This window comes from Anguilla rostrata, unplaced genomic scaffold (assembly GCF_018555375.3).
Source record: "Anguilla rostrata isolate EN2019 unplaced genomic scaffold, ASM1855537v3 scaf0944, whole genome shotgun sequence".
NCBI lineage: Eukaryota > Metazoa > Chordata > Actinopteri > Anguilliformes > Anguillidae > Anguilla > Anguilla rostrata.
The window spans coordinates 73,608-94,823 of record NW_026986310.1 but is presented as its reverse complement, the minus strand read 5'-3'; the positions used below and the strand labels follow the sequence as shown (position 1 = coordinate 94,823).

Sequence of the window (21,216 nt, the reverse complement as noted above, 5' to 3'; positions counted from 1 at the left end):
TCATAAAACTGTTATTAGATGATGCAGAAATTAAACAAATAATGAGGGGTTTAGAAAGAGACAAATGGATGTGTGTGTGAAAAACCGGGGACTTTAAATTTTTAAAATTTTTTTAAATGAGAGTGGTTTTTGTAACATTTTATTTTCTTTAATGCTTGTGAGATATTTAACATGAATGTGCCTCAAATTTAATAAAACATTTTTTAAAAAAAGTGTCTAAAACACCGCTAGACCAGTTTAGGTTGGTTTAAACTGGAATTTTCAGCGATATTTTGTTAAAAAAAAAAAGAAAAAAAAAAGCAGTTTTTCTATTACTTTTATTTTTACAGCATTAACTAGCCTACCGGCCAGGCTCTCATTACCAACACACTACAATGAGGGGAAGTAGGTCTGGGGTGAAAGGAGCAAAGAGACTGATTTCTGCCCGTCATTTTGCACATTGTAGACTCCAGAGTCATTCAGCCTCAGCCCAGAGAGGGAGAAGAGTCCAGTGCTTTTGTTCCACTGCACCCTGCCCTTGAACTCCGGGTGAGTGAGAGATATAAGTTCCCCACCCTGGACAAGTCCAATGGTGACACTGCTGTGTATCAAACTCCCGCTGGTTTCCACTTTGGTTGGGAACTCTATGCTCTCTCCCACAATGCCATCCAGCTCCACAGACTGGCCAAACACACTCACTGCTGGAGACGCACAGAGACAAGGTATAAACACAAGAGAATGCACACAGTATTACATTTTTTACTGCACACACACTTGTCAAAATGTTTTTGGTTAATAATTTGTGCAATAAATTCAAAAATAAGGAAGACAAGGTGCAAATTGATTAGTCATCAAACTGTTATTAGTAGTGATGCAGTAATTAAACAAATAATGATGGGTTTAGAAAGATGACAAATTATGGACTGTGTGTGTAAGAAAAACCATGGACTCTTGAATTTTTATATATTTTAATGATGATGTAGATTTTGTAACATTTTATTTTCTTTAATGACTTTGTGAGATATTTTAACATGCAATGTGCCTGCAAATTTAATAAAACACTTTTAAAAAGAAAAGAGAAAAAGCTCTGATTTCGGCTGTAGAGGAAGTCCTTGTGTTTGTTGGACTTACATGTATCTGCCTGCCTGTGTTTTTGACCTGCTTGTGTTTGTTTCCGACTTGTGTTTGTTTCAGACCGTATGTACCTGCCTGTGTTTTTTACCTGTTTGTGTTTCTTACATTGTTTCCGCTTGTGTGTTTCTGTGCGTTTCTGCCGTTTGTTTTCCGTACTGGTGTAGTTCTTTTTGTATTTTTTTAGTTTTCGTTTTATGCCCCTCGTGGCTCTTTGTTTGTTCAGCAGTATGCTGGAGCAGCAGGCAGTATGCTGGAGTAGTAAGGCAGTATGCTGGAGTAGTAGGCAGTATGCTGGAGTAGTAGACTGTATGCTGAAGCAGCAGGCAGTATGCTGGAGCAGTAGGCAGTATGCTGGAGTAGTAGGTAGTATGCTGGAGTAGTAGGCAGTATGCTGGAGCAGTAGGCAGTATGCTGGAGTAGTAGGCAGTATGCTGGAGCAGTAGGCAGTATGCTGGAGTTGTAGGCAGTATGCTGGAGCAGTAGGCAGTATGCTGGAGTAGTAAGGCAGTATGCTGGAGTAGTAGGCAGTATGCTGGAGTAGTAGGCAGTATGCTGGAGTAGTAGGCAGTATGCTGGAGCAGTAAGGCAGTATGCTGGAGTAGTAGGCAGTATGCTGGAGTAGTAAGGCAGTATGCTGGAGTAGTAGGCAGTATGCTGGAGTAGTAGGCTGTATGCTGGAGCAGTATGCAGTATGCTGGAGTAGCAATGCAGTATGCTGGAGTAGCAATGCAGTATGCTGGAGTAGCAAGGCAGTATGCTGGAGTAGCAAGGCAGTATGCTGGAGTAGTAAGGCAGTATGCTGGAGTAGCAAGGCAGTATGCTGGAGTAGCAAGGCAGTATGCTGGAGTAGTAAGGCAGTATGCTGGAGTAGTAAGGCAGTATGCTGGAGTAGTAGGCAGTATGCTGGAGTAGTAGGCTGTATGCTGGAGCAGTATGCAGTATGCTGGAGTAGTAAGGCAGTATGCTGGAGTAGTAAGGCAGTATGCTGGTGTAGCAATGCAGTATGCTGGAGTAGTAAGGCAGTATGCTGGAGTAGTAAGGCAGTATGCTGGAGCAGCAAGGCAGTATGCTGGAGTAGCAAGGCAGTATGCTGGAGTAGTAAGGCAGTATGCTGGAGTAGTAAGGCAGTATGCTGGAGCAGCAGGCAGTATGCTGGAGCAGCAGGCAGTATGCTGGAGTAGTAGGCAGTATGCTGGAGTAGTAGGCTATCTGAACAGCTGCCAGCAGGCTATTACAACTCAAAGAGCAGCGCTGCTATGGTCATTGACCATGAGTAAAACTCAGATGGGCTGCTTGTTTCAGCTGACTCGTGGTTTTGATGTTTCTAGTTTATTCTCATTTCAGTGTTTTGCAAATGATTAATCCCCCAAGCAGTCAGGGACTAAGCAAAGATTTTGAATTAAAAAGGCACATAGCTTAAAATCTTAAAGGGTCTTATTTGCCGCATTTCGCACAATTTTTGAAAAATTATTTTTTAAATTGATGAAAAACAACTGAAATATCCTCCGCGTCTGCCTGCACCGAACTCCAACTCTCCCTCTCTGGACTTGATTACTATGGCTGAATGAAAAAGATGTGCGACCGTGGTTCTCTTTTACCCGAATATTAGCGTACATGCTGTGCTGACGTCACGTTGAGCTGCATGTCTGAAGTTACAATGCGGAATTACACCACCAGAGGCCCCCCACAGCTCAGAAATGTAACGAGCCTACTTTGGAGAGCTTAAAAATGCTTCCGTTGAGGAAATACATATTTTCGATAAAAGCAGTATACGTGTTTAGAAACACTGCCATATTCCTCTGCATTCCCTGTAATACGCTCTTTGTAAGTATATTTACTTGGGGGTATAGAAAATGATTTTTTTTTAATTTTTATATTCTGTACATAACACGCCCGCCTGCCACGCCCCATAGCACTTCAAAGATCCATTAATTTCTGACCATGCACACGTCATTGCAATGTAAAAAGCAGCCGTATGGAAATGAAAAGGCGCGGCTTGTGGGATTCTGAGATGGTTCAAGATTCAAGATGGTTAAGATGTGTGTTCGGCACTTCTAGCTGGTTTTAACCGGCCTGTGACTGGTTAAAGTTGGGGCGTATTTCGCGAAGCAGGATTACTGAGTTAGCTGAATAACACTGAGTAAAACCCAGAGCTCAATCTGGAACATGGACTGAAGTAATAATAGTCAGTTTACCCGGGACAGTTATCAATCTAACTCAGTAATCCTGCAGATACCCCCTCCTCTCTAGCTGGACTACGGCGGTCTGAACAGGTGAACGGACTAGTTGACTAGGCTGGACAGCTGGTGATAGAGCTGGTTGAACAGCTAAAAGTGTCTAAAACACCGCTAGACCAGTTTAGGCTGGTTTAAACTGGAATTTTCAGCGATATTTTGTAAAAATAAAAATTAAAAAAAGAAGCAGTTTTTCTATTACTTTTATTTTTACAGCATTAACTAGCCTACCGGCCAGGCTCTCATTACCAACACACTACAATGAGGGGAAGTAGGTCTGGGGTGAAAGGAGCATTTTACCGACTTCAGCGAAAACTTAGCAGAAGTTCTGACTCACTGTGGTTTCTCGATCTTGCGGTTGTCACTCCACTGCCTGTCCTAGCACGACCGCGACAACAGCACCAAGTTTACTTGAAGGCGTCGTTAAAATAAATTTGCCGCAGACAGTAACTTCAAGTAATTGTGACGTGTCGTGTTTGGTTGGTTAAAATGTACAAACAATATTGTTCACTTTAGTGGGCGCAAATTAAAAACGAAAATTAATTTGGTTTCCCAAAAATTAGAATTAAAAGATCTGAATTAGGTGGATACCATTGGTCGTTAAGATGTGCATTTATGTGCATATACACGATTGTGCTTCTCCGCGTGGTTTCCGGTTTATCTTCTTATCAATGTGGAGACCAATGAATCGGCGTTAAAGACGCGGTCTGTAGTGTCAGCTTCTTTCGGCTGGCCGCTGACACCACGTGTTTCCCTGATAAGACTGGACCTACAGTCTCTGGACTAGACGCTGAAACCCGTTTCACACTAACTGTAGAAGATGGGGAGCTGTGTTCTCTACAGGGCTGTTCCTTTGTAGCGTCCCGCCGCCTGTGGTGTAGGCTTGCAGCACTGGGGTCTTTAACCGCAACAGGCTAACGGCGCTTTGTCAGTATTAACAGGTGTTTCTTAGCTCACGCACGTACGTTGAGAAATGTTCATTGTACACAAGGGGGCATTTACCCTACAGGGGCGTTTGACTGCAGCGAGCTCCACCTTGACCAGTGGTACATGCAGCAGCACAAGACAGAATTAAACCTGCAAGCCTTCACACTCACAATTTGGGCACATTTTTATTGGGTACATTCAGAATCTCAACTAAATGTTTGCAAATCATAGAGCTTTCCCTAATGATCTCATACTCACACATGCAGTATTTTGTGACCATTTTTTATTTTTTACTATTTTGTGTAATGTCATCAGAATATAATATAATGTCAAATCTAGCATCAGAATATCTTTTACCAAAGAAGAAAAATAAAAGTAGAGTTGTGCAACCACTTTATTGGTTGCCGGATTGAAATCAGCATAACTCAGTGCTTCTTACGTGGGTTCTTCCAGCTACTCAGGGGAAAAAGATAATTGAATGAATGATCCAATTGCTGATTTTTTTTCCTACATCAGAATTGTTAGGTGATGTTGAGGTGCTATTAAGGCTAGCAATTTATTAGCTAATCTGCTGTATACATAGTAGTTTGTTGCAGTTATTACCACTGTCAATTAAGGGGCTATTTAATACTGAATCATTTTCATTACATATATCATAAATATATAATAAAAATTGTTCTTAATTGTTAGCTAACTTGCTGTTGATAAGTTACTTTTGAGACAATTACACATACAAAACCTCTTGTTTTGCTGGTGGTTACAAAGGTGAATGATCGTTGCAATGTTAAGTGCAATGAACTCTGGGAATATGTTGTATTGACTCAAAAAATCTGGGTTCTGACGAGCACAGAATTGCATGTGCATATCCAAGGATTTTAGTGGGTACTTTCTGTTTGCATACTTGCAGTTAAACATTTATCTGGAACTCAAGTAAATATAATGAAACTCAGCCATAGCGTGTGTCAGTAATGCGCGTATTTAGACAGAGCCCTTACCCTACGTGTCAACACGTGTATAGGGGCCCCCGGAACTTACCTAACACTGGTCTCTGAAGCGAAACAGGGAGGACGAAATTTTAGACCACACAACTCTCTCAAATAACACACACAACCTAGCATTTGCCCAAACACACAGCACAAATGAGGAAACGGAAGGCTCCGGCAGGAACGAAATGGGGATATTTTAAATTGAGAGCTGAGGCATGATTGGGGGAGACATGATTGCAGGAGGGAGTTGATTGGCAGATGGGGGGGATGAGCGGGAGAACTCTGATGATGGACAGCGGGGATGACCAATGGGAATAACGAAGGGCGGCACACGGACTCCTGTGGAAATGACAGCAACCGAGAGAGAGCAGAATGAAAGAGGGGAGAAAAACGCACGCCCGCATCCCACACGCGAACGTAACACTCCCCCACACAAGAACGAACTAAAGTTTGTTCAATACACGATGACAGGGGAATACAATATAACAGTATACAAATCCCAAATTTAGTATCATGCACCCACTAAACACGAGATAGCGCATCCGCTACCACATTGTCCTTCCCCTTCTTATGTTTAATCACAATGTTGTAATTCTGTACAATCAGAGACCAACGCATGAGGCGCTGGTTCTGGTTGTACATCCTATACAAAAAAACCAATGGGTTGTGATCCGTGTAGACGTCAATGGGCACAGAACTAGAGCCAAGATAGACTTCGAAGAACTGCAATGATAATAGCAGCGCAAGCGCCTCCTTCTCAATGGTGGAATATCGTATCTGGTGCTTATTAAACTTCCGGGGAAAAAAAGACAGGGTGATCAACTCCTTCCGCATCTTCCTGCAGAAGCACGGCACCAGCTCCCAGGGCACTCGCATCAACCTCTAGCAAAGCGGTTTGTGCGAAGTCTGGGGCAGCGACACAGGGGCGCTACATAACAACGCCTTAACACTTTCAAAGGCGTGCTGACAATCTGGGTCCATTCAAAATGTTTAATCACACTGAGGGCACTAGTCAAGGCGACAACCACAGAGAAGTTTCTACAAAACTTCTATAATAACCTGCCATTCCGAGCAAGGCTACTTCACGCCTTGTGGTGGCGCAGGAAACTCAGCGATGGCAGCGACCTTTCAACTGGACGGACCTGACCTCGACCCATGTTTCCCCAAGTAGGTTACGGTCGCTTTACCAAATTCGCACTTGGCCCAGGTTCAGAGTGAGCGTTGCTTCTTAACCTGTCGAACACTATTCCAATACTTGAATGTGATCGGACCAACTGTCCGACTTTACAACCAATCATCCAAATAAGCATAGCAATCAGGTACACCAGCTAGGACTGTATTCACCAACCGCTGAAGGTGGGGAAGGGCGTTCGAAGTCCAAATCCAAAACATTATATTGCAGAAAGTCATCTGGGGTGACGAAGGCAGAAATTTCAGAGGCACGGGGTGTCAAAGGAACCTGCCAATACCCCTTAAGTAGGTCGAGTTTAGTCACGAATTTTGCGGAACCAATGTTGTCGATGCAGTCCTCCATCCTCGGCAGAGGGTAGGAGTCTGGCACTGTAATCGCATTTACCTTGCGAAAGAACTCCAGGGACTGGAGCTGGGCTTAGCCAATTCATTGTCTAAGAGATACTGCACTTCCTGTTTCATAGCATCCCGTTTTACAGCATTGATACGGTATGGATGTTGTCTAATGGGAACCGAGCCATTCACATCAATGTCATGCTGCAAGACAGTTGTCTGAGAGGGGATGTCACCAAAAAGTGCCGGATAGTCACCGATTAACTGAACTATATCACCGCACTGATTATCTAATAAATGAGCCAGATGGGAAGACAAGTTTAACAAGGACTCAGAATTTGTTAGTCTAGCGCACTGTTGAGGTGCGTTCCGAAGCACAAGACCATCTTCATCTTCTGCACAACATAGACGGGGAGTTATAAGGGCAGGACTAACAATAAACGGTAATACCTCCTTCCCGTCCTCCGGAAGGTGTCTCTCTAACATGATATGTTTTGAGCATATTAATGTGGCAAACACGAGACTGGCGCTTGCGGTCGGGTGTTCGGATTACATAATCCGTTTCACTAAGTTTCTCTTCCACAGTGTATGGACCAGAAAAGCGAGCAGATCCAAGAACAGGCAGCAACACCAGGACCTGATCTCCCGGCTTGAAAGAGCGCACTACAGCCTTCTCGTCATACCGACGCTTCATAGTCCCTTGTGAGGAATAAAGCGCCTCTTTGGCAAGCAAGCACTCATCGTGTAACCGCTCTTTAAACTGACTGACACAATCCAACACATTAGACTGGGAGGACGAGTCATCAGACATAAACTATTCTTTTAAAACCTTTAAAGGACCTCGTACCGCATGTCCAAACACCAGTTCAGCTGGACTGAACCCCCTAACGATTCTTGTCCGCTTCTCTCAAAGCAAACAATGCAAAGGGCACAGCCTCATCCCAACCTGTTCCCGTCTCCAGACAGTATTTGCGGAGAGCAGACTTGAGTGTTTGGTGCCACCCGTTCCAGTGCACCCTCGACTCGGGATGATACGCACTAGAAACTCGATGCGTAATGGACAGAGAATGTAAGAACTGTTTAAAGTGCTTGGAAAAGAAAATTAGTGCCTTGATCTGTCTGAATAATTTTTGGAAAACCAAATATAGAAAAATTTGGTCAGTGCTTTAATCACCGTTTAGCGGTAATTTACGCAGAGGAATAGCCTCAGGAAATCTGGTCGCTATACACATAATGGTAAGGAGGAACTGTTGACCAGATTTTGCCTTGGGGAGGGTCCCACACAATCCCACAATTACGTGCTGGAAGGGCTCACCCATTACAGAAATTGGACAGAGAGGGGCCGGAGGAATAACCTGATTAGGTTTTCCAGTGATCTGACAAACATGACATGATCTACAGTGTTTTGCTACAGCATTTTTAAGTCAGGCCAAAAAAATGCTTTGCTTCACGGTTATACGTCTTTGTAACTCCCTATGGCCAGACCATGGGTTTCATGTGCCAAGGATAACACTTGCGTCGGTAAGCAACGGCACTACAATCTGATAGGTCACGCCCCCTCCATACCAGCAGCAACAGGAGAAGACCACTTCCGGATCAACATTCCCCCTTGTCCACAAAATAAGCTACGGTCATCTTTTTGGCCCCGGGTGTGACAGCCGCGTCAAAACACTGACGCAGTGACTGATCAAACTGCTGAGCAGAAACAAGATTTTCCACGAGTGACGGCAGTACAAGAGAGGCAATTCTGACTGTGAATTGCTTGATTGCCTTTCGTTCGCCTCCTCCAGCTCACTCGGTAAGGTCTCAGTTTTAAGCATCTCGCTATGTAGGAAACTGGAGACTCAGTTTCTGACTCATCAACATCACCAGGGGGTGCTAACACCGATTCCGATAAATTAATATCTTCCCCCTGCTTCCGTGCTTGAGCACGGATGAGCACGCAGGCCGGAAACACCTCAGACATGGCTTGGGACATAAGCGTGTTGGGCTGTTCTACAACCTCCGGAGAGGGACGCACTTTACCACCAGCAATATCGTTTCCCATAATAAACGTCACGCCTACGACAGGTAGAGCAGAACACACAGCAACATTAAAACATCCTGAGGGCCAACTCCGTGTCAACATGCACTCTGTGAAAGGAAGAGATTTATACCCCATCTCAATTCCCTGAACGATCACATTGCGCCACTGGAAGTTACGCCGGACCCGGGCAACACATCAGCCAACCATGGCGACTGTGGCGCACGGTATCTCGGAGAAACCGCCAGATTTTTGATCAGCGGCGCACCAGGAAGAGATATCAGACCCTCGAAAGGAACGGCTCATAGCCAGAGTCAGTTTTCTTTTCAGGGGCAATCAGGGAGATGTCTGGGAGACTGTTTTCTAACAAAACCCGTGGGCTTGAGTGCTTGGATGTATTGTTTTTGCTCTGCCATGCCCTGCAATCCCAGCAATACGGTGACCAGGTTTTTACAAAGAAGCACAATCGCTCCTCTCTTGGATTTACAAATCCGCTGCCAGTCTGGTTCATGACTGGCGATCTAGAGTGTGCCGAGCCTGTAAGCGTCTCACTCTGGGTATGAGGACTATTTGCACGGGGCCGAAAACCGCCAAAACCATGCTTATGGGTCAGTGCGTAATTGTCAGCCATCACCGCAGCATCCATGGGCTTAAGTCGCCCGCTCGCTCAAGTGAGTAGCGATTTGCTCTGACACAGTGTTTTTAAATTGCTCTAGGACTAACAAATCACAAGTTCCCGTATGAAGTGGCTTTGGAGGATTTCCTCCACGATCGAACTGGATTACCAAATCTCGCACGAACTCCACATGAGTCTGCTGGTCCCTCGTCTAAATGTTCTGAATTTTTGCCGGTAGGCTTCGGGGACCAATTCATAAGCCTTCAGAATTGCATCCTTGACTTGCTCATAGGACGCCAGGGTTTCCGAGGGCGGAAAATACCTCTTGAGCCTTTCCCACTACAACACACTGGAGTAAAAGAATTTTATCAGCCTCCGACCATTCTCGGTTTGCTGCTAGCCTTTCAAAGAGTATAAAGAAGGTATCCAAATCACGTTCATTAAATTTAGGAACCAATTTCAGATTGTGCACAGCGCTACTATGGACAGGTGACTGAGAATCCTCCCCTTCAACAGACAATACAGAGGCATCAAGTTTTCCTTCCGTAACCAAACTCAAGCGCTGATTTCGATAGGCCGCCGCGTCTTTTTGTTTCTCCTCAGCTAAAGCCAATTCTCGGTCTTTTAGCTTGGCATTAATTCTAGCAAGTTCAAGCTGCTTGTCATTTTCTAGCTGTATTTTCTTAAACTCCAATTCAGCGAGTCTTAATTTAAAATCAGCCTCCGTCATCTCTGTGGCCATCGTTTCCACTTTCAAAATCCCTCGCTCCACTGCGAGCTCAGTCAGATGCTGCAAGTTCCAAAACCTGTCGCCCAGTACCCCAATTCTCTGAAGCTCACCCCAATGCGGCGAGTAGGACCAATTCCTCCCTCAAAAGAACGCAAGGTAGAAAAGGACAGAGAGCAGAAACTCATTAACGCGTGGATTCTTATGCAACTCAGTGAAGCCTTTGCTACGGCTCGAATACATTCACTTTCACAAATCGGGCACAAGCCAACACCAGAATCCATAACTAAGAAGCGGAGTCATCCACAATAAATCTATGACAGTAACAAATACCGTTTCCAATATACCAATACGAAATACAAAGTACCAATACAGTTTCCGTAACAGGTGACAGTAAACCCACTACCCAACAATATATCACAGACCAAAACTCCCCAGGGGAAAATTTTATATATATATATGTATACACTCCCCCGTTAATAGTCACAAGTAATTACCCTCACAAGCTGCTTATATCCCGGACGAGCCCCCAATTTTGTTACGGCTGGCTCGACTGGCCGCAACAAACAAAGTCCAGATGGATCAAAAACACGACAGAAACTGATCTAAAAACAAACCCAGACATTTATTAATCTAAATTACAAACAAAAACACACAACGTTCACAAAACCAAAGCTCTCCCCACAAATCACAAGACCCAAAAGAAACTCTCCCCTGCCTCATACTACTGGGCTTATATTGGGCCACAGGCAGGTGGAAGCAATCAGGCAATTAAGTAATTAAGCAACTACCTCCACCTGCACTACCCAGGCTCTGTGTCAGTGATGCTGTGTGTGTGTGTGTCAGTGATGCTCTGTGTCAGTGATGCTGTGTGTGTGTGTGTGTATCAGTGAAGCTGTACCATGTCAGTGATGCTCTGTGTCAGTGAAGCTGTGCCACGTCAGTATTACTCTGTCAGTGATGCCGTGTGTGTGTGTGTGTGTGTGTGTCAGTGATACTCTGTGTCAGTGATGCTGAGTGTGTCAGTGATACTCTGTGTCAGTGATGCTGAGTGTGTGTGTGTGTGTGTCAGTGATACTCTGTGTCAGTGATGCTGAGTGTGTCAGTGATACTCTGTGTCAGTGATGCTGAGTGTGTCAGTGATACTCTGTGTCAGTGATGTTGTGCTGTGGGGTCTCTTACAGAATCCGTGTCGAAGCCTCATATTACATCAGTAGCTGAAGGGGGCAGAAGCTGCTCACTGCAGGGCTCTGTGCAGAATGGGAGACAGGTCACCCTGTCCTGGAGGACAGAGGGACAGAGACTGTCCCACACCAGCAGCCTGAGTCTCAGCTCCCTGTCCCTCACTCTGGAGATAGAGGTGTCCAACTTCACCTATACCTGTGTGGCTAAAAACCCAGTCAGTGAGGAAAGAACAGCTTTCTACCCCACACAGGTCTGCAGGCCGAAGGGTAAGGAGCAGCAGCCTGTAGGGAGGAGGGTAAGGAGCAGCAGTCTGTAGGGAGGAGGGTAAGGAGCAGCAGCCTGTAGGGAGGAGGGTAAGGAGCAGCAGACTGTAGGGAGGAGAGTAAGGAGCAGCAGTCTGTAGGGAGGAGGGTAAGGAGCAGCAGCCTGTAGGGAGGAGGGTAAGGAGCAGCAGACTGTAGGGAGGAGAGTAAGGAGCAGCAGTCTGTAGGGAGGAGGGTAAGGAGCAGCAGTCTGTAGGGAGGAGGGTAAGGAGGAGCAGTCTGTAGGGAGGAGGGTAAGGAGCAGCAGCCTGTAGGGAGGAGGGTAAGGAACAGCAGTCTGTAGGGAGGAGGGTAAGGAGCAGCAGCCTGTAGGGAGGAGGTAAGGAGCAGCAGTCTGTAGGGAGGAGGGGGAAGGAGCAGCAGCCTGTAGGGGAGGGTAAGGAGCAGCAGTCTGAGGGAGGAGGGTAAGGAGCAGCAGTCTGTAGGGAGGAGGGTAAGGAGCAGCAGTCTGTGGGAGGAGGAAGGAGCAGCAGCCTGGGAGGAGGGTAAGGAGCAGCAGCCTGTAGGGAGGAGGGTAAGGAGCAGCAGTCTGTAGGGAGGAGGGTAAGGAGCAGCAGCCTGTAGGGAGGAGGGTAAGGAGCAGCAGTCTGTAGGGAGGAGGGTAAGGAGCAGCAGTCTGTAGGGAGGAGGGTAAGGAGCAGTAGTCTGTAGGGATCAGTGAAGGAGCATAGACCCATAACAACACTGTAAGTAGGTGACATTTTCTCTCTGTCTGTGTCTTTCTCTCTCTCACACTCTCCCTCTCTTTCTCTTTCTCTCTCTCTAGGTCATGGTTCCCATGATGCTCTGCTGTATATAATGTTTGTGTTGAGGCTGGTGGAGTTTGTGTTGGTGACCCTGGCTGTCGGACTTTTAATCCATCAGTACAGAAAAGGAAGAATTCTTACTTTGCCCAGGTAACCGCACCTGTCACTGTTACAGACTTCCTGTCTTATACCAGCAGTAATAATGTTCTTATACCAGCATTATTTATATTCATATACCAGCAGTATTAATGTTCTTATACCAGCATTATTTATATTCATATACCAGCAGTATTAATGTTCTTATACCGGCAGTATTAATGTTCATATACCGGCAGCATTAATGTTCTTATACCAGCAGTATTAATGTTCTTATACCAGCAGCATTAATGTTCTTATACCAGCAGTATTACTGTTCATATACCAGCAGCATTAATGTTCTTATACCAGCAGCATTAATGTTCTTATACCAGCAGTATTGTGTTCCTACTCTGACCATGTTTCCCTTATTGGTTGCAGCACTGAGAGGAGAAGACGAAGAAGATCTTCTGAGACAGTTACAGAGCTGTAACACAAATGTACACATGCAGTCACCTTCATAACTCACAAGTCAATCAGAAATGGTTTGGCACATTGTTTGCAGCACTGAGAAAAGAGGCAGGAGGAGATATCAGGAGGCAGACACATCACTGTAGACACAGGCACACACACACATACACACACACACACATTTACATACATAGGCACATGCACACACACACCGGCACACACATGCATGTGCGCGTGCACACACACACAGGCACACATGCACACAGACACACACACACTCACTCACACACGCTCGCACACACACACAAACACATACATACACATGAATGCCAATTTTCCATTTAACTTTTAAAATTTGCTATGAATTATGAGTACCTGTGTATTGTACAGTATGGCAGCTGACTGTGTAATGTAGAATGTAGTGAGTGATGATCCAGCCAAATAAACAAGGGCATGATCTTTCTGCAAACAAACCAAACAAACCTGCAGTGCTTTCACCGAAAGCTTCTATTTATTTGGGAAAAATGTGTAAATGTTTTGTTAAATGTAAAACTTCTGTACTTAAAGGATTAAATGGTAACATACTGACACCTTTTATCCTGCATATTTTATTTTACATTTTTCTCCTTGGCTGCTTCTTGCTGTTGTTCAGCAGGAAAGAGGAACAGCTTCCAGACAGCGTGTTTTTCCGGTACTCTGCGTTACTGAGTGGGTATTTTTAACTGTGTTTTCACCCTGCAGTTCTGCAGCTGAGCTGCACAGTCACTGTGTCAGGAGTGTGCAGCTGGAGCAGGCAGACGATTGCACAGCTAATGACACACCGAGAGAGAACATTAACACGCACATACAGAAGGAGAACCTTAACACGCACATACAGAGGGAGAACACTAACACACACATACAACAGGAGAACATTAACATTGCATTACAGGGATTTAGCAGACGCTCCTATCCAGTTGTTATAAATGTATCCATTTATGCAGCTTGGTGTATACTGAAGCAATGCAGGTTAAGTACCTTGCTCAAGGTTTAGCACGAGTGTCCTTCGCTAACAAGCCCAGTTCCTTACCCACTGTGCTACACTGCTAACACAAACAAACAGCAAGAGAACATTAACACACACAGACAAGGGGAGAACACTAACACACACATACTGCAGGAGAACATTAACACACACAAAGAAGTAAAACATTAACACACACATACTGCAGGAGAACATTAACACACACATACTGCAGGAGAACATTAACACACGCATACAGAAGTAGAACATTAACACAAACAAACAGCAAGAGAACATTAACACACACAGACAAGGGGAGAACATGAACACGCATACAGAAGTAGAACATTAACACAAACAAACAGCAAGAGAACATTAACACACACAGACAAGGGGAGAACATGAACACGCATACAGAAGTAGAACATTAACACAAACAAACAGCAAGAGAACATTAACACACACAGACAAGGGGAGAACATGAACACACATACAGAAGTAGAACCTGAACACACACATACTACAGGAGAACATTAATACATACGTACAGAGGGAGAACATTAACACACACATACTGCAGGAGAAGATTAATACACACATAAAGAAGTTGTTACGGATGGTTCCCTGACAGAAGCTTGAACACAGGTCTCTTGGTTGGGAGTCCTGCATACTAACCACCAACCCACTTGACTAGGGGCGTGGACTCAAGAGCAGAGGACAAGAGCAGGCTTGACAAACAAAGTGGACTTTTCCAAAGAAAAGTTTTGATGCAGGCTTCATTTCTGGCAATACAGAGAACATTAACACACATACACAGGGAGAACATTAACACACACGTACAGAGGGAGAACAAGAACACACACATACAGAAGTAGAACATTAACACACAGATGCAGATGGAGAACATTAACACACACATACACAGTGGGAACATTCACACACACATACCGAAGTAGCACATTAACACATACATACAGAAGTAGGAAATTTCCACACACATACAGCTGGAGAACATTAACACACACGTACAGAGGGAGAACCTTAACACAGGCATACAGAGGGAGAACATTAACACACACACAGGGGGAGAACATTAACACACACATACAGAAGGAGAACATTATAGAAAAGCTTAATAACAAATTTAATTCTACTGTTGCCATCCTTTTGGAGGGCACTATATGTCAGTTAGTGATGATATGCAGGGATTGTTCCAGAAGCTGGTGTCCTAAGTGAGTGCCCATAACAGCGGAGGGAGCTTTAAATATAGCACACTACACACTGTACGCTGGCCCTGTGTGTGGCCCTCTGCATGGCCCTGTGCTTGGCCCTGTGTATGGCCCTCTGCATGGCCCTCTGCATGGCCCTGTGTGTGGCCCTCTGCATGGCCCTGTGTATGGCCCTCTGCATGGCCCTCTGCATGGCCCTGTGTATGGCCCTCTGCATGGCCCTCTGCATGGCCCTGTGTGTGGCCCCTGCTGGCCCTGTAGCCTCGCAGGCCCTGTGATGGCCCTCTGCATGGCCCTCTGCATGGCCCTGTGCTTGGCCCTCTGCATGGCCCTGTGTATGGCCCTCTGCATGGCCCTGTGTATGGCCCTCTGCATGGCCCTGTGTATGGCCCTCTGCATGGCCCTGTGTATGGCCCTCTGCATGGCCCTGTGTATGGCCCTCTGCATGGCCCTCTGCATGGCCCTGTGTATGGCCCTCTGCATGGCCCTGTGCTTGGCCCTGTGTGTGGCCCTGTGAGTGGTCCTGTGTGTCCCCCTGTGTGTCCCCCAGTGTGTGGTCCTGTGTGTGGCCCTGTGAGTGGCCTCTTCTGCTCCTTTTGGAAGGTTTAATCAAACACAGATATTCTACTGGTCACAGTCCGATCCACTCTCACACTGTACTGTACCTGAGCCATTTCCAGCTACAGCACACAGACCTGTCTGAGAAACCACATCATCACCCTCAGTCTGTTCATGAGTCTTTTAGACCTGTCTCAAGGTGATTGGACAAAAAGCCTCACTGTCTCAAGGTGATTGGTCAGAAAGCCTCACTGTCTCAAGGTGATTGGTCAGAAAGCCTCACTGTCTCAAGGTGATCAGTCAGAAAGCCTCAATGTCCTAAGGTGATTGGCCAGAAAGCCTCACTGTCTCAAGGTGATTGGTCAGAAAGCCTCACTGTCTCAAGGAGATTGGTCAGAAAGCCTCACTGTCTCAAGGTGATTGGGCAGAAAGCCTCACTGTCTCAAGGTGATTCGTCAGAATGCCTCACTGTCTCAAGGTGATTGGTCAGAAAGCCTCACTGTCTCAAAGTGACTGGCAGTACTGAACACAGCAGACAGGCCCAGGAGGGTGAGGGTGGAGCTGCCCGGAGAGGGACTGTGAGGAGAGCAGTTTCAGTGCAGCGGATTGGTTGGAATCAAAATTGTTGTTTCGTAGAAGGGAAAGACACAGCTGGTATTTTAGTGGGAATTTCCTGAGAGGAACTCTGAGGCTTGATGAATTGTAATTTCCTGTAATCGTTCAAGTTTGGGCTTGAAATGATGTTTGCTTCTGGATTCTCACTAACTGCCATGTGAAAAGTTGCCTCAGTTGTAGTTTCAGTGCAATCAATCAACCTTTAACAGTATGAACAAACAGAATAGACAAATTCCCTTTTATAAAATTAAGTACAGTGTGACAACTAACTTCTCACTGAGAAGGAGCTCTGTGTCTTTTGCATTGTGTATCCAACTCACTCGTGTAGAAACGAGACGGTTAATCCGTTCGGGATCAGAAAGAGAAGACCAGAGAGTGATCTGATTGGGATTTCAGGAAGTGTTTATATCCACAAAAGCCTGGGAATGTCCTTCTCTTACCTCTCCCACTTCTCATCTCCCCATTTCTTTAGGAGACACTCCCCTACACCCTTCACAGAGTGCCCGAAATCTTGGAGTTGTGCTCGACAACAGGCTGTCACTCTCTGAGAATATCGCGGCAACCACCCGGTCGTGCAGGTTCATCCTGTACAATATCCGCAGAATAAGACCACTCCTCACCAATTATTCCACACAGCTCCTGGTCCAGGCCATGATACTGTCACGTCTGGACTACTGCAACTCCCTCCTGGCTGGCCTCCCAGCATCAGCCACCAGACCCCTTCAGCTCATCCAGAATGCAGCAGCACGTCTGGTTTACAACCTCCCTCGTGACTCCCACGTCACTCCCTCCTCATCTCCCTCCCACTGGCTACCAGTGCAAGCTCGCATCCGGTTTAAGACACTGGTGCTTGCTTTCCAAGTAGTCAAGGGTCAGCTCCTGGTTATCTGCAGAAGATGATCAGACCCTACAAGCGCCAATCGCTCCGATCGAAGCTCACTACAGGGCGGCTGATTCCTCCCCTACCACGAGCAGCAACAAGGTCTCGACTCTTTGCAGTTCTGGCCCCACGATGGTGGGCGATCTTCCAGTGGAGGTCAGAACAGCAGAGGTCCTGAAGCACCTTCAACGGAAACTCAAGGCCACCTCTTCTCTGTGTACCTCTCTCTCTTCCCTAAACCCCCTCCATAACTAAAAAAAAAAAAAAAAAAAAATTTTGTTCAGACTATCTTGTTTCTCCTTATTGTATGCATCATAGTAAAGGCTTTTTATCTACATGTTGTTCAATGGACTTAAGCGGACTTGATCCTGAGTTTGGTTACTCTGTTGTAAGTCGCTCTGGATAAGAGCGTCAGCTAAATACCTATAATGTAATGTAATGTAATGTGTGGAACAGCCTGCACAGAGAGCTGAGAGTGTGTGGAACAGCCTGCACAGAGAGCTGGGAGTGTGTGGAACAGCCTGCACAGAGAGCTGGGAGTGTGTGGTACAGCCTGCACAGAGAGCTGGGAGTGTGTGGAACAGCCTGCACAGAGAGCTGGGGGGGTTTTTGGGAACAGGGGCACGGGAAGCGGGGGAGTGGGGGTGGAACAGCTTGCCAGAGAGCTGGGAGGTGTGGAACACCCTTGGGAACCCGGGAGGTGGGGAAACAGTCTGAAGAGAGCTGGGAGGTGGGGGGAACAGCCTGACACAGAAGCTGGGAGTGTGGGAAAAGTTTTGACAGAAAGTTGGGAGGGGGGGGAAAACAGCCTCCCGGGGCTGGGAGGTGGGAACAGCCTGACAGAGTGCTGAGGGTGTGGAAACAGCCTGACAGAGCGCTGAGAGGTGGGAACACCCCTGACAGAGACCCGGGAGGGGGGGACAGCCTGCATGAGGGGAAAGGTGTCATTCCAGCAAAATGTTTCCCAAATATTTCAATATTATCACCCTCATTCCCCAACAGTGGCATCAGAGATCATATCGGGTAGTACCAGTAAGGGCCAACAAGGTGGCAGGTGGTGATCAAATTTTGGGGAGTTTTGTTGTCACCCCGGGGGCCCTCCATTTTTTTCTGATTTTGACGGAAGGCAGTCTCCGTTTGATTCATCTCTTTTTTTTCTAAGGGATTGCAGCATCCTCCCACCAGTTTACGGCACATTGCAAAACCGGGATGAAGATTTTCGGGTCATTTAAAAAAACAGACATTTATTGAACTTTTAAAAAGTTATAGTTATCCCAATTAATTTCTGACCTTTTCTTGGGTTTTTTTAGTTTTAAAAAATAGTTTTTTTGATTTAATCCCCCTTTTTTCGGGGATGTAAAACAGGTTTTAGACAGACGGGGACATGCGGGAAATCTGAGGCCCGGGAAGAAGAAATGGGGTTGGAGAAAATAAAAATAACAAAACCCTTCCCAGCTGGCGTGTTTTAGGAAGTATGCAGTCATTTCCGTTTCAATGAAACTTTCAAAATAAAACAGAGAAAAGAAAAACAGTCATGTTTCCCTCTTGGGCCCCGCTTTTCCCCCCCCCCCCTTTTTTCCCCCAAAATTTTTTTTTTTAAAATTTTTAAAAAAAACCCCCCCCAAAAATTTTTTTTTTTTAAAAAAAAAAATTTAAAAAAAAAAAAAATTTTAAATTTTAAAAACCCCTTTTTTGGCCCCCCCTTTTAAACCCCCTCCCCAAAAATTCCTTTAAAAAAACCCCCAAAATTTTTTCCCAAAACCCAAAATTTTTTTAAAAAGGGTTTTAAAAGGGGGAAAAGGGGTTTTTTTTCAAGGGTTTTTTTCCCCTTTTAAAAATTTTTTTTTTTAAAAAAAAAAAGGGGGGGTTTTTTTTTTAAAAAACGAAAACCCCTTAAAAGGGGCCCCCCTTTTTTTTTTTAAAAATTTCAGGCCCCCTTTTTTTTAAAAAAAAAATTAAAAGGGAAAAAAAGCCCTGGTTCCAAAAAAAACAAACCCCGGGGGGGGGGGCCACCCCCCCCAAAAAAATTTTTTTTTAAAAAAAGGGCCTTTTTAAAAATTCCTTTTTTTTTTTTTTTTTCCCCTTTTTCCCTTTTTTTTTTAAAAAAAAAAGAAGGGTTTTTTTTTTTTTTTTTGAAAAAAAATTTTGGGCCCCCTTTTGGAAAAAACCCAAAAAAAAAAATTTTCCCAAAATTTTTTTTTGGCGGGAAAAAAAAAAAGGGGGAGGGGGGAAAAAAAAAAAAAACCCCCTTTTTTTTTTTTTTAAGGGGGAAAAAAAAAAAAGGGAAAAAAATTTTTTAAACCTTTTTTTAAAAATTTTTTGGGGGAAAGGGGGGTTTTTTTTTGGGAAAAAGGGGGGGGGGGGGGTTTTTAAAAGGGGGGGGGGGGGGAAAAAAGGGGGGGGGCCCCCCCCAAGGGGGGTTTAAAGGGGGAAAAAGGGGGGGTTTTAAAATTTTTAAAAAAAAAGGGGGGGGGGTTTTTTCCCTTTTCCCCCCCCCCCGGGGGACAAAAAACCCCCCCCGGGGCCAAAAAAGGGGGGGGGGTTTTTTTGCAAAATTTTTTTTTTTTAAAGGGGGAAATTTGGGGGTTTTTTGGGGGTTTTTTTGGGGGGGGGCCCCCCCCCGGGGGATTTTTTTAAAAATTTTTTGGAAAAAGGGTTTTCCCCCTTTAAAAACCCCAAACCAAATTTTTTTTTTAAAAAAAAACCCCCCCCAAAAAAAAAAAATTTTTTTTTTTTTTTTTAAAAGGGGGAAAAAATTAAAATTTTTTTTTGGGGGGGGTTTTTGGGGGGTTGGAAAAAAACCCCAAAAAAAAAAAAATTGGGAAAAAAAAGGGTCCCCCCCGGGGGGGAAAAAAAAAAAGGGGGGGGGGGGGGGGGGAAAAACCCCAAAAAAAAAAGGGGGGGAAAAAAATTTTAAAGGGTTTCCCTTTTTTTTTTTAAGGGGAGTTTTTTTTTGGGGGGGGGGGCCCGGGAAAATTTTTTTTTTCCCCCCCCCCAATTTGGGGGTTTAAAATTTTTTCCCCCTTTTTGGGGGGGGGGGGGGTTTTGAAATTTTTAAAGGGGGAAAAAAAAATGGGGGGGTTTTTAAAAAAATTTTGGGGAAAAAAATTTTTTTTTTTTGGGGGGGTTTTAAAAAATTTTTTTGGGGGGGGGGGTTTTTTTTTTTTTGGGGGTTTTGGGGGGGAAGGGGTTTTGGGGGTTTAAAGGGGGGCCTTTTTTTTGGGGGGTTTGGGGTTTAAAAAGGGGGAAAAAATTTTTTTTTGGGTTTTTTTAAAAAAAAATTTAAAAGGGGAAAAGGGAAAAAAGGGGTTTTTAAGGGGGGGAAGGGGGGGGGTTTCCCCTTTTTTCCCCCCCGGGGGGCCCCCCCCCTTTTAAAAAGGGGAAAAAAAATTTTTTTGGGTTTTTTTTAAAACAATTTCCCCCAAAAAAAGGGTTTTTGGGGTGGGTTTTTAAAAAAAGGGGGGGGGGGGGAAAAAGGGGGAAAAAAATGGGGGGTTTTTTTGGGGGGGGAAAAAAAAAAGCTTTTTTTTTTTTGGGGGGTTTAAAAAAAAGGGGGGGGGTTTCCCCGGGGGGGGGGGGGGGGAAAAAAAGGGGGGGGGAAAAATTTTTGGAAAAAAAATTTTGGGGGGAAAAAAAATTTTTTGGGGGAAAAAATTTCCCCAAAACAAAAAAAATTTTTTTGAAAAAATTTTTGGGAAACCCCCCCCGGGCCCCGGGTTTTTTGGGGAAAAGGGTTGGGGAAAAACTTTCCCCCCCCGGTAATTTGGGGGGAAAAAATTTTTTTTCCCAAAACCCCCAATTTCCCCTTTTAAAAGGGATTTGGGGGGTTTTTTTTGGGGGTTTTTTTTGGGAAATTTTTTCCCCCTTTTACCCCCCCCCCTTTTCCTTTTTTTTTGTCCGGGGAAAATTAAATTTTCCCCCCTTTTCCCCTTCCCCCCCCCTTTTTTTTTTTAAAAAATTTTTTTTTTCCCCCCCCTTTTA

At 45.0% G+C, this 21,216-nt stretch overlaps 1 protein-coding gene and 1 long non-coding RNA gene across 2 annotated transcripts in view; one reads left to right on the top strand and one right to left on the bottom strand.

The window, feature by feature from the left end:
- Window positions 1-369: 369 nt before the first annotated feature.
- Window positions 370-21,216, bottom strand: part of LOC135246839 (T-lymphocyte surface antigen Ly-9-like) — a 93,915-nt gene continuing 73,068 nt past the window's right edge. The window contains exon 4 of the mRNA XM_064320115.1: window positions 370-680. Within this exon, the coding sequence (XP_064176185.1) occupies window positions 370-680 (311 nt within the window). The remainder of the gene's footprint in view (window positions 681-21,216) is intronic.
- LOC135246838 (uncharacterized) lies at window positions 11,112-13,540 on the top strand. The gene is made up of 3 exons (XR_010327982.1): window positions 11,112-11,601; window positions 12,425-12,554; window positions 12,921-13,540. It is a non-coding gene; the product is annotated as an uncharacterized LOC135246838 (long non-coding RNA).